The sequence below is a fragment of the Sinohyriopsis cumingii genome, chromosome 16, assembly GCF_028554795.1.
Source record: "Sinohyriopsis cumingii isolate HCF-2022 chromosome 16, ASM2855479v2, whole genome shotgun sequence".
Taxonomy (NCBI): Eukaryota; Metazoa; Mollusca; class Bivalvia; order Unionida; family Unionidae; genus Sinohyriopsis; species Sinohyriopsis cumingii.
In genome coordinates, this window is record NC_142976.1 from 22,063,666 (window position 1) to 22,077,920 (window position 14,255).

General features: G+C 33.2%; 1 protein-coding gene across 2 annotated transcripts in view; it reads left to right on the forward strand.

The window, feature by feature from the left end:
• Positions 1-14,255, forward strand: part of LOC149780057 (glycerophosphocholine phosphodiesterase GPCPD1-like) — a 76,025-nt gene that overhangs the window by 39,224 nt on the left and 22,546 nt on the right. For both annotated transcript variants that reach the window (XM_089936810.1, XM_089936809.1), the window contains exons 10-15: positions 1,291-1,345; positions 2,264-2,356; positions 3,618-3,692; positions 6,574-6,613; positions 9,391-9,518; positions 11,607-11,737. In XM_089936810.1, the coding sequence (XP_089792936.1) occupies positions 1,291-1,345; positions 2,264-2,356; positions 3,618-3,692; positions 6,574-6,613; positions 9,391-9,518; positions 11,607-11,737 (522 nt within the window). The remainder of the gene's footprint in view (positions 1-1,290; positions 1,346-2,263; positions 2,357-3,617; positions 3,693-6,573; positions 6,614-9,390; positions 9,519-11,606; positions 11,738-14,255) is intronic.

Consider the following 14,255-nt stretch of genomic DNA (forward strand, 5'->3'; position numbering starts at 1 on the left):
TTCAGGTATATGCCGATGGTGCCAGTGCTGTATGGATTTTATTTTGTAGTATGTACTTGACTTTTGTCTGTTATTGATGGTTACAGAAGTTTGGCCTACCTGACTATAGTCTTGGCTGAGGGTTGTGTATACATGACATTTGTCTGTTATTGATAGTAGAGGTTTGTCCTACCTGACTATTGTCTTGGCTGAGGGTTGTGTATACTTGACTTTAGTCATTTTTTAAAAAGATGTTTACTTGAATTTAAGTTCAAGCCTGACCTTGTTGGTGAATTTAAAATGAGCCACATCCTAGGCATTCTATTGTCTCAGGTCAAGTGAAATAAGTATGTGTGTATATATATACATACATACATATATATATATATATATATATATATATATATATATATATATATATATATATATATATATATATATATATATATATGATGCAAACAATTGTTAATTCCTATTTTCAGTCTGGAATCATTTACTGTTCGGTTCAGTTATAATATGAGAGGTGTCATTTAATTTAGTTAATCCTTATCATTACAAAGTACTAATTTACTTTTTGTACTAAAGCACTACTTTTAAATTATTGTGAATTCATTCAAAACTTTCTGGATTATATAATTATGATATATCAAGACTGTTGGTACATTAACACATTGAGTATTAGAATTCATTCTGATCATTCTAAACTAATGGACTTGTGATAGAACATAAAGGATTATTTGGGATTTAATTCACGATACTTCCTCTTAAGTTTTCAATTTGTAACTTAGAGAAATAAATTATTTGTCAATTAACTTGTTGATTTCGCTTCTTTCTTTTACACAGTTTAAGACCATGGAGTCATAACACCAGTCTACCATCAAATATGTCAACTGTTGCTAAAACAGAAAAATATTTTAATGACTTCTTCTGAAGTTTGCTCAACAGAATTAGGCCAAACTTTACATAAAAGTTTCTGATATACAGGGATTTCAGATTTGTACAAATGATCCTACTCAACCTCTTGAAGTTAGAAAACATTTAAAGAACTATTTCAGAAATATTGCTGAACAGAATTTGACCATCATTGGCACAATGCATGCAGGCATAAATGCCTTTAAAATATTGGACAAATGATACTGATGTATCATCAGATGTGGATGAAAATACAAGTACACAAGAAAAACCATGAAACAATTGTTTCATAACATAAACAGCTGGCAACATTGTAGGCAGATGTCTGCAAGTTTATCAGTCTTGACCTTTTATGGACGTCTTAATGTATTCTATATACACATATATATAATTTTTCAGACTTGCCTCCCTTCGAGAGAATACCCTTTGCTCTCTGAACACTGCTGGCAAACATGTAAGTTAAAAATATGTAATTTCTTTGTTTGCTGGTGAATCCCATAAATTTTCCATTTTGGGGATTACTCTGTTCTGTGGATTCTGTGCTGGCTATGAACCACACATTTTCAGCCCAATTCAATAAGAAGCCTTTTGTGAAAAAAATAGTATTCCTTTCCCAGATCAATAAATTAAGTTCCTACACAAATATGTTTTTTCCAAAACTTAAAAAATGAAACTCTTGAAAATTAATGAATTTACATTATTTGCAAAAGTATTATTTAAAGACCAATTCAGGAAATAATATAGAAACCCTTTTCCTAGTAAATAAAATATGTGCATTTCGAGACTTTAAAATTAGAATGTTATATCTTTAAAAATTTGAAATTCCAGTTCACAAGAGCAGAAGAGGACATTGATATGTTGTAGATCTTTCAATTCTTCAGAACTTACTAAGGCTAAGCATTTTGGAAAAATTGCAGTCATACATAAAACAGAAGAACAAGAGATGTTGATATTGTGTATACTCAAATATAAGTTTGATGTAACTGCAATCTACATAGATTCAGATCTGCTGTCTTATAATGCACCAGCAGGTCAGGGTTTCTGTAGTTGGACCTGACTTACACTTGACTATATACAGTTGCCATTATTTTCTTTTATTAAAACTCATTCTCATTTTGTTTGATTACATGCAGATTCATCCAGACATTGATCTCATTTCAGAACAAAGTATGAATATCTTTAATACTTAACTCTTGGTTAAATTAGCTCGGACTTGTATAAATCATTTCCATGTAAACAATTGTTATTTTTAAAAAAATATGAACTGTTTTTTATTCTTCTAAGCATTAGATTTACAGTTTCATTTTACAGTTTTCTTCAGTATTAGATTTTGGAAAATAATTTGTTCGATTGTTTACTTTATGACTTTCAGGGAGCTGATTATGTGGAGTTCGATGTTCAACTTAGCAAAGACCAAATTCCAGTCATATACCATGATTTTGAAGTGTGCATAACCTACAGAAAGGTAAGCTGACTGAATTGGTACTATTTACTTAATAATTTTGTTACATTATCATTGGGGGCCCTGAGTGGCCGAATGGTCTAAAAGCGCTTTCCGTTACAGATCACTGCCATCTCACCTCTGTCTGCATGGGTTAAAGTCTCGGATTCGGCCAATGTGGGTATGTGAGAAAGCTTGCCAGTAGCTTCTCGTGGGTCAGTGGTTCTTTCCAGAGTTTTCACAGTTTCTTCCTCCACCATTAATATAGGCCGCCATGTATAGCCCATCTTGTGCTGACAAATGGCGTTAAACCCTACAACAACAACAACAACTACATTGTAATCATTTTATTTTTGTAAAGTTATAGTTAAGGCAAAGCTGAAAGGTTGAAATTCTTTTAAAGAGTTTTAGCATATTTGTGAGCTTTGGAAAATGTACATGATTATTATTTAATTTATAAGAAACTTCCCAAAAATTTCTTGATACAAGGAATGAATCAGAATTATTCAGATATGCCTCTTGTTACTATTGTAATGTCATGTTCAAGTGTTACTTGACTTTGACTGGCATCCTTTTTTATTGGCTCCAAATGTTTTTTTCTCGAAGGAAATGATCCCAACAAACATGTTAAAATAACTACTTTGTTCACGTTAGTATGAATTATTGGTTTAGAAAATGAACTCACCACACAAAATTACTTGCATCAAATAGTTCAAACTTGACCACTGTGTTTAAATAAGCTGTTAAATGCATACATAGAGGAATAATGATATTGCAAGAACTTTATTTGAAGGGAAAAAGCAGCAAAGAGAATTTATCTGCTTATCTGTCCTATAAATTGTAGTTTGTTATATCAGTAGTTTTTTGGTTGCAAAACAGATGTAACACTAAAATCTATATCCAGTGGGGAAAAAACATGTTGCAGAATCACTCTGATTCTGCAGAAGAATTTTATGATTTGCATTTAAAGCAGAGGTTGATAGTCGGGAGAATGGAGACTAGGATGGAAACAATGGGAAGGAATTAAAGGACAGTGGGGAGGGACATATTTCTGTCATGTTTGGATTAATCTCTTAATGTACATCTTCATTTATGCAATATCATCAGCAAAATGTTGATTATTCATGGTTGCTGGGGACATTGTTTAGCTTAGGATAATTGGCAGCTTTGTATTATTGTTTTTGATAGTAAGAACCTTCTTTTTGAATGCTTAAACCAAAATACAAATTTATTTTTTTTTGTTCTTGTATGATGATTTACTTTGGATGCATATTTTATCTTCCAGAAAAAGAAGGATGATTTACAACTTCTGACTCTTCCCATACACGAGTTGAAATTGTCTGAACTGCAGTCAATGAAGGTAGAACTTCTTTGAAGTTAGTAAATTTTATTTTCTCCTTATAACAAGAAAGTTGATACCTATGCAATATAATGTTTTGTGCAAATTATCGCTAGCAGTATTTGTTAGTGTATCCAGGCATTACTCTGTGGTACTTAATTTGAATTGGGTATCATGCTTTTGTGAAAAATGACATGCTTCTTGGTACTTGCATTTGTGTATTACAGAAGGGCCTATGTTGTTTCATCAGAATTATTATGGGTTGGGGGGGGTAATTAAATTATGGTGTGAGCTAAATTTTGTATGATTAGAATACATTTTGATCTTTCTGTAATTTGATTTAACTTACACAAAATTGTTGTCACTGTGCTGAATTCTGATGATTGGGAATGCAAGATTTAACAATTTAATGATGCATTAACTTGTTTTCTCCAATGTTCTTATTTGTATAATAAAAAATATCTTTTGTTTTAAATGATACTTTTATAGGATGTGTTGAAATGTTTTATGATTTCATTTTTTTTTCTCATGGGTTTCATTGTAACTACAAACCATAAATTATAAAACCTAGTGAACACTGATCCCACTGTTGAAGCATTAGGCCATCTTCCCCAATCCAGAAATTTAAGTGCCAACAAAAATGCTATATTTTATATTAAAAACTCCAAGCAAACTATACTGTAAAAAATAATGAATTTACAGCATCTAATAATCATGTTAGAACTTGCTTTTTGATTATATTAGATATCCATTGTCAAAAACTGGTCAAGACAGGCATATATACTGCATATTAATCAATATTGTTGCCAGTTGTCACATAAAAGTGACATTCTGTTTGGCAGTGTCACCAGTTGTCACATAAAAGTGACATGCTGTTTGGCAGTGTCACCAGTTGTCACATAAAATTGACATGCTGTTTGGCAGTGTCACCAGTTGTCAAATAAAGTGACATGCAGATAGACAATGGTTATAGTTGCCAAATAAAAGTGACATTCTCATTGGCAATGTCATCAGTTGTCACACAAAAGAGACATGCTGTTTGGCAGTGTCACCAATTATATAACAACTAGATGTTGATCTGCAGTCACCAGTTGTAACATAAAAGTGAAGGAAAATGTAATTTAATTTATTCATGGTTGCCTATATGGAGTTTTTAGTTCAGATTCAGTACTTTTTGCATACAGCATGATTTTGTGACTTGTTAATAATCTGAGTAACCTTTTGACATGAAATAATCTTTGAAGACTGTGTGTGAATAAAATCAGGTCTGCGAAGTTTAAAATTAGTTGGCTGCTAGGATTAGAAGCTGGTACCTCAAGTTAAATTCATTAGCCCTTAGAAAGCATTTTAATATGTAAGGCAAGTCCCTATTCATTGATATGATTTATTAATAATTGACCAATGAACTATGCTCCCCAACATTTGTTTTGAAGATTTTCTTGTGAAAATTTTTGTTCATACTAAAATAGCACAACTGTTGATCTGCTGAAACTGTCACAACATTGGGACAGAAAATGGCATTAAAGGGCGAATTTGAACATTTTACATGGTGAAAACTGCCTTTGTATCCGAGTCCAGTCAGTAAGAACTTGGCCAAACAAGAAGCAAAGGGATATAAAATGGTTAGTCAACAGATCAACGGGTATAAGCAATATTGATTGCCATTTGTCTATGGGTTAGTTACTCTTCCTTGATAAATATTTGTATAATTTGAACAATTGAAGATGTCATTTTGTTAGATCCAGAAATTGTAGTGTTTACACAGTTGTTTCAGCATTAAAGTATGCTCTGTTATTGTAAATTTTCATATTATTTTGTGAAAACATTTACAGGGTAGTTTCTTTTCTGTCCAGGCATGGTCTAGAATAATTATATACTATACTCTTGTCTATGCCAATTAACACCTCTTTTGTAACATAATATATCTGTATTAGATCGATTAAAACATGGAGAAAAAAAGATTTGTTACATTGCTAAATCAAAAGCATATATTACATAGTCATGAAAATCTTTGATAAAGATGAGACATTTTTTGAATGCATCAGAATTGATTTATCATTAAATTCAATAGAACTTAAAAAACTGGAAGTGCTATCGATGTACAAGTTGCATTTGATTATTGTTTCAAGTTTTGGCAGTCATTGGGAATAATAGTCTTTATTTAGGGACAGCAGTTCTTTTGATTGATGCCAGATGTTTCTGATGTTTGATTTATCAGGGTTTTACTGTATTTTGATTGATTTACATTATTCTGCATCATGTCAGTTAGACACTAATAGAATTATACCCAGCATATACCTTCCTGTTTGGATCGTGTTCAGTAAAATGGCAGACTACCATATATACTTGCAGATAAGGCAGGTCCAACTGCAAACAACTTAGAAATTAATCAGTCATTGGATAGATAATGCAACATCAGATCAACGTCTATGTTACATTTTCTTCTTAATAATTCTGACAAACTGGATAGACCATCTGGATCTATGCACTTTGCAGTTATACCCAAATTTTACAAGTGTAAATTCAATGTCTACTCAGCACTGGAAGCATGTACAAAATATAACTTTCCAACACATTGTGGGAGGTAACTCAGTTATGTACATTGATTTGAAAAAAACTATAACATAGAAAACTCCAGATATGGGGGGGGGGTGCTCAAAATACAGCTTTTCAAGGTTTTAGACAAGAAGGTTTTTCACCAACTGAACAGTTTATTTGAGTCATTCCAAGTATTCCAGTGATTGTTGAGTTTTCAAGGTTTAATCATGTATGTTTAGAATAAATAAGAATTACATGTCTATTCTTTATAGTCTTTTGTCTGGTACCATTTAAAAAAGCTATGTATTTTTCAATATATATAATTTATTAGCATCAAAATGCTTTGCAAGTTCTTCTATTTTAGCTGACCCATCCATCATCTCAAGTGTCGGAACAATTGCATGGTGAGTTGCCACAGTTGAGGAATAAAGTTTAGAAACTCTTTTAGGAAAGATACTTTTTTTTGTCCTTGTCTTCAAGTTTTTAATAGCCTCTCCGTGATTCATATTTTTTTCTTCCTTGGCTGAAGTTCACATGAGCTTATGTCAAGGTCCAGCAATTGTCCATTCTTCATCCATCTACAGTTTTTCAGTTTTTGACTGCTTCTTCAAAATGCTTGCATCATCCTGGTCAAACTTGGTGGATGACTTTCCTACCTACAGTGTGGCTTTTTCAGCAACCAGATGGAAAACAGTTTTGAGTTTTATTTTAAAATAGTAGATGATGTTTCATCAGATATTTCACTCATTAACACAAATTCACAACTTTAAATTTTTTCAACTCTGCAGCCATGATTTAAAGCTACAGCATTTACCCAAAGTTTAGACACATACACAGTTTATAATAAAGTGATGCTATTTAGTCAGATCTTTTAAACTCGAAATGTTTCCCTATCTCCCAATTATTGTTACTGAACTGCAGACAGCCATTATAATGTGCATGCCATACTGTGCATAACATGTAGTTGTTTCATTTTGATGTATTCCTTTACTTCTAAATATTACAGGATTCAGCTCGGAAAACATATATTTGTTTATTTCATACCATTTAATCTTACATGCTTGATCAGGCATTCGATACAGCTGTTCAATCCATGTTTCCACATCACACACAGATTCTAACTACTCAGGTGCCTTCTTTGACATCCATTCATAGATAATGTTAGATGCAGGGAACTGAAGTTTATAAATCCCAGTTTATTTTGAATTTATCCATACAGGGTGAATGTAATAAATATAAAACTACATTCATGGTTTGTTCTGTGCTAGAGAATAAAACTCAATATGTCTCGGCCTGTTATTCTTAATGTATCCCTACAAGGTATCGAACTTGTTCTTTTTGCCAACTCAGAACAAATCACTGATGCAGTTTTGCGTATTTAATATATCTGATAATTTCAGTAAAATGCCTCTGGGATCATTGTGGTATTGTTTCAGAATGCTGTGTATATGTACAATATTGATAATGCAGCTTGATATACTCACAATTTTAGTCGTATCGCTACAGTGTCTGCAATGTGGAAGTTATGGTGATGTCTTGCACTGAGGCATCATGCCACAGACATGTAGCATCATGTATCACCCAGTCACATTATCCTGACACCTGGCCAACCAGTCTTAACACTAATCTCAATGCTGAGCACCACGTGAGGCAGTTGCTTGTACCATTTTTGAATCTGACTTCCTGCATCCAAGGCAGACACTCAAACCACTTGGGCCACCAGAGTGGTGCAAGTAGTTTTGTAATTTCAAGAAAATCTGTGTGTGCATGCCTGTATAATATGCACAACTCCTCATACACCATTCCAGACTAAAAATATGTTGGGGATGGATTATTGATGATCAGAAGAGTTTTAGAAATTGTATCCATTATCTGGGGTCAAAGCTTGGGGATGGGACTTTTGATCGGACTCCTGGTGTCAGGGCATGGTTGATTGGGACACTTGAAACCATCTCCAGGGGGTATAGAGCTCGGGGAATGGTGACAGTGATTGTTGTTTTTGTATACTGACATAAAAAGTGCAGTAATTTCAGAAAATTGGGAAAATAAATTCATTAAGCCCTATGTTCGTTGAGTTTTATTTTAATAATTATGACTTTGCTCTAGAGCAGAGGGAGAACAGAGATTAACATATATAATTGAAACAGGAGATCTCACCACTCCAACAATTTAAATGGCTTTGTTCCAGTTATGAATCAGTAACAGTACATGCAAATTTAGCATTTCTGGCTTAAACATTAAAAGGATCAAGTCATATTTTAGCATATGAATATAGCCGTGACTTAAAAACTTAAATGGAAGACATGTTCGGCGATGGCGATGGTGTTAACTGAGATAAGATTGGGGGATGGCTTACCTGCTCCTGACATGTGTAATAAGCTTATTTCAACTATAGCATTGTTTGTTGCATGTATGCATATGGTCACTTAATTGAACAGACATTAGCAGTCAGTTGTTTTCCATAAATAGGACAGTAAATTAATTTGTAAATTGTTTCATGAGAAACATTTTTAGGCTGTGGCATCATTTGGTGTTATGTACGCCAGCTGACTGAGCAAACATCTTTTTATCTATTGTTTACCATGCATTGTATGCAGGAGGCACTGAAGACAGACGCAAAGAAGACCCAATGACTTTATTATTGATGGTTCAGTAATAATTAGAATAACAATTATCAGCATTTCAAAATTAAGCTAGATGTAGTGATAAGATATTTATTCAATGCCAGAATACATCACATCCTGCCAAATTATTAAATCAGATTTTTTTTATTATTTTGGTACCCAGGCTTCTTAAGTTCTTCAAGATATTGGTGAAATTGTTGTAAACTTTTGAGAGCCATGCCATGACCTTACTAAATATAAATCTGAGTTGTAACAAAGGGTGCTAAAAGGGGCTTTCACTGTATACATTAGCGCTCAATATTTTTTGTTTTTTTGTTTGTTTGCGTATTTTTTAATATTAGTCCATAAAATGAAATACCCATAAGTAGACATTTTCTGACCAAACAACAAAATTTTATATGAATTTTAAGCAATTCAGATTATTATTTACTTTTTGATTATTTAGAGACTTTGGTTTAGTAGAAAACTTACATTTTAATAGTAGTCTCCCTTGATTTTGTTCCCCTTGTAGTTAATTTATAGTATTCATCTTCATATGAGTTTGTTCTATTTTTCAGATATCATGCATTCAGATGACTTGGACCCAGAAGAGCTGCAACCTTTCCCTACTTTACAGAGACTTTTTGAAGCTGTGGATGAGCATATTGGCTTTAATGTGGAGGTTAAATACCCCCAGTTAAACATTGTAAGGCATATTTTTATATGCAAACAATTCCTGATACATTCATGTTGTTGGCTTTAGTGTGGAGGTTAAATACCCTCAGTTAAACATTGTAAGGCATATTTTTATATGCAAACAATTCCTGATGCATCCATGTTGTGAAGGAAGAATATTTACATTTGTTTATATGATGTGGGAAGCTGTTGTAGCTCAGTTGCCTTAACATTAGATTTGTAATCCAAGGGTTGCAAGTTCAGTACCCACTAAAGCCAGCCTGGGTCAGCTGCCTCAATGTGTCCTTGAGAAGGGTACTTAGCTCTTCTTTCCTCAGTATGATATAGATAAATAATGGGCTGAAAGTGTCATAAAAATCAACCCTATTCCTGCAAGTAATGTGCTCTGTTAAAAAATATATTTTAGAATCTCCCAATTTCTCTAATGGAATTAGTTGTATTTCTGAAAAAATTAAAGGTAAAATACAACCGGTTTTTTTTTCCTTTATATGTAATCAGTACCAAGATTTTACAGTATACTTTTATATTCCTTACTGTCATCAGCAATTATTTCTGTTAGTGGCATGTTGAAATAGACTATATTGATTAAACATTAAGTTGATGACATTCAGTTGCTTTCTGAAACAGACTGTATTACTAAAACATCAAGTTGGTGTGTGTCATTTCAGTGGCATTTTGAAACTGACCACATCATCTAAATGTCTTGTTCATAAATGTCAGTGTCTTTCTTGGTTTTCACTATTGTGAATGCACCAGGCATATTTTGTTCACAGTACACAAAAAAAAAACTTTAATTTGAATTTACACTTTTATTTTAATTTACTAAATATGAAACTGTTCATTGTAGTTAGTTCTATTGTAGAACAAGCAATGGTGACTTTGAATCATTTCAAAAGAATAGATGATGGTACATAGTACTGTGAGCAAATGTGTGCATGCCTATTCACAAGAACAATGCAGTTGCGTTGTATGAAATAGTTGAATTTTTTTTAATGAGTTTTTCTGTAATGGTGAATTCAGCCTTGGGTTCATCTTGTGTCTTGGATAGCATATATATAACACTTTTTTTAAATTATTATTATCTAGTGCTTCTTTATGAGTACAAATTACTATATCAACTTGTCACAAGGAATTTTTGTGTGATTTCTAGTTGATCCTACATGAAGATGGCGTTCTGATGTTCAGTATGTTCATCACTGCAGCATCTTGAATATATTGCTAAACCTTAACAGATGGCATATTGATGTAGGATTTTCATCAGAAGACTTGTTATGATGTCTGGTTGGGCCTAAATGAAAATGGTACCAGTCTGATTCCAAATATGGCTAATATCCTGACTATCTTGAAAATCTTATTGCTACTCCTCCAGAATGGATGGTTACAACAATATAGGACTTCCAGTGAAAGACTTGTGATGTCTAGTTGGAATGTCTAGCTGGGATGTCTGGTTGGGCCTAAATGAAAATGGTGCCAGTCTGATTCCAAATATGGCTAATATCCTGGCTGTCTTGAAAATCTTATTGCTACTCCTCCAGAATGGATGGTTACAACAACATAGGACTTCCAATGAAAGACTTGTGATGTCTAGTTGTGTTCTTACTGATAATGGTGCAAGCTAATCTGATATTTAGTATGGCCACTACAGAGGCCATTTTGAAAATTCTGTTATCGCTACTCTTTCTGAATCAAAAGTAATATTGCCAGATGATTTTTGCTAAAAACAACATTTTATGATGTCTAGTTGTGATGTCTAGTTGGTCCTGAATGAAAATGTTGCCAGTCTGATGTCCATATGACCACCACAGTGTTCATCATGAAAATCCTATCACTACTGTTCCTGAATGAAAAGTAATATTGCCGTGAAATTTCACCAGAAAACTTTATATGATGTCTAGTTAGTTCTCAGTGAAAATGGTACTGCAGGTTTGTATCTCAAACGTTAATGTGATCAGGTTAGTTTTATCAAATACTCATAATTTACCTTAAAATTGGCTTTCATTATGTATCTTTTAGCTCTCATTCAAAGGGTACAACAACCCATTGATGACAGAGGTGTGTAAAACCCTTGGTTTAATCTGTGGTCTGGTTCTTATTACAGAAAGGTGAACATGAGATGCCCAATGTTTTGGAGATCAATCAGTACATTGACAAGATTCTAAAGGTAGTTTTCCAGCATGCTGGTGCCAGAAGGATAATCTTTTCAAGCTTTCATGCTGATGCATGCATTCTGTAAGTAAAGATAGGCCATTTGATGCATCTTAAATTGACCCATATACTCCAGAGAAGTAGAATGAAATATCAGATGGTTTGCTGTTAACTGAACATAGCACAGAAAGCTGTGACATTGAAATAACTGGCATGTTTTTTTACTATGGTTTAGGCCTTGGAGAAAATCTGATACATCAACATAAATATCCAAGGAACAGCATATATGAATTGTGTAAAATTGTGTTTTGGATATATATATATATATATATATATATATATATATATATATATATATATATATATATATATATATATATATATCATGAAAACCAGTTCTCAGATCTCTTCATACTGGCCATAATTGCAGCGATTCTGCCTCTTTAAAAAGCTTATTTTGAAATGGGATTCGGTTCTCATAGCAGATTTCACACTACTAGGAATAGGGTAACCACAGACCTTGAAACTTGATCAGTGCAGTGAGAAACCATCAAAATATCTGACCAGAAAAAAATGAAACAAATTCCTATTCAGACATAAAATTTAGATTTATATATATATATATATATATATATATATATATATATATATATATATATATATATATAGATATGGGTGAAACGAAACACCTCTGCCATGTATCAATATGATTCACAATATGCAGCCTGCAGTATGATACATAGTGGTACACATATGAACTTGACAGTCCTTCCATCTTTGGAAAATAGGTGGTGCCCTTTCATGTATATTGACATTCTTGGTTGTATTTCCAGTATGCATACTACAGATAGACATATAGTTATCACATATTTCTATGCAATTCCCATTGAAGAGAAGATAACAACAGTACTTTTAAACAGACTACCTGTTGGTTGCAGTGAGTTTTATCCAGCATTTTAGGCCATTTAATGGTGGCTTCATTTAACTCCCTTTGTTTTGTACAGCATGAATAATTTGAAAACATATTACCATTTTCATGTCTCAGTTGCTCTTGGAAGACATTACAATGTTATCTTCAAACCAGAAAAAATAATGCAATTTCCTAAATTTTGAAAACCACTCCAGTGGCCTAGTGGTTGGTGCGTCTGCCTCAAATGCAGGAGGTCATAGGTTCAATCCCCAGCTGAGTCATACCAAAGACTTACAAAAAGGGTACTTGGCACTCAGCATTAAGAAGATAGCATTAGGACTGGTCGGCCTGGTGTCAGGATAATGTGACTGGGTGGGACATCATGCTTCATGTCTGCAACATGATGCCTGAGTGCTAGACATCACTATAAACTGCCACACTGCAGACATTGTAGTGATATGACTGAAAAATTGTTCAAGCTATGTTAAAAATCCAAAACATGCAATTTCCTCGTGCAAAGAAAATCTCATAGTGAACAAATCCATGCATGGGAATAAGATTGAATACCAACCAAATCTATCAGATTTTTTTTCCTGCAGATGCAAAAGACTGCTGCAGCCACAGGTACTTGTATTTGTTAGTGAAGAAAGAAAACACTGGACTACACCCAGTCCTATTCTACAATTTTCTTGTACTTACACAAGGTGATAATCGCCCCATCACTCATTCTATGCTAATTTCATTTATTCCATCAGCACCTTCATTCACTGTTTTAACTATCCCCGGGCCTGCATAAAAAGAGAAATTCCAAATTTGTTTCCCATGTACAATTTAAGGAGAGATGATGACAGGATTTTATCTTAAGACAGACCTCCCTCTATATCAGAGTGAAAAGGAGGGGAGGAGGAAATGGTCATAAGTCAGTATTTATCCAAACTTAAATATCTGTCCAGCTCCACTTTCATATAGCTCTACTGAAATCAACATCTTTGACACATATCACCTCTAGTTGTATAAGCATTAAACTATTAAATAATTCTGAGCATTCTGTGCTCCTTTTCTTTGCATCAGTATTGTTCTGTGCTTCTTTCTGAAGGGGCATATACATAGTTAGCTTTGTGAGCTTGAATTTGTTGGGAAACTCATCTTGTGACTATTATGTACAATTTTCTAGATATCATTACCTTTAAGATACAACTGCTCCAAAATAGGATTTTTCAATAACGTATAGTTCCTTTGTTAAATCAGTAGTTTACTGACTACTATGCCAGATTTCCTATGTGTCCCATAATGCTGTATAAGAGTATTTAGTCCATCAATGTAGACAGAGATATTAAAATAAATATCTTTACTTCTTAATTGCATGTTTAACCCTAATTGTATTCAATTCTTCTTAACCCTGATATGGATACATGTATATGGTTTTGTAGCATATGATCCTCAGGACGAATTTGATTAATTAAAATAAAATGAAAATTGCATTATACTTTTAAAATGTCTATATTTTAATTAGGCTCAGTATTCTGTCCTTTGTACATTTAATTTTGAAATACCACTGAAAGGGTCATACCATCTATTTTTTTTCTCCCTCCAGCATGTACATCTGACTTGTATTTAACACCATTTTGGGCTCAAAATCACTCACTGGTTCTCCATTAACTTTTTCCCAGCTCCAGTAATCTGATATACTTC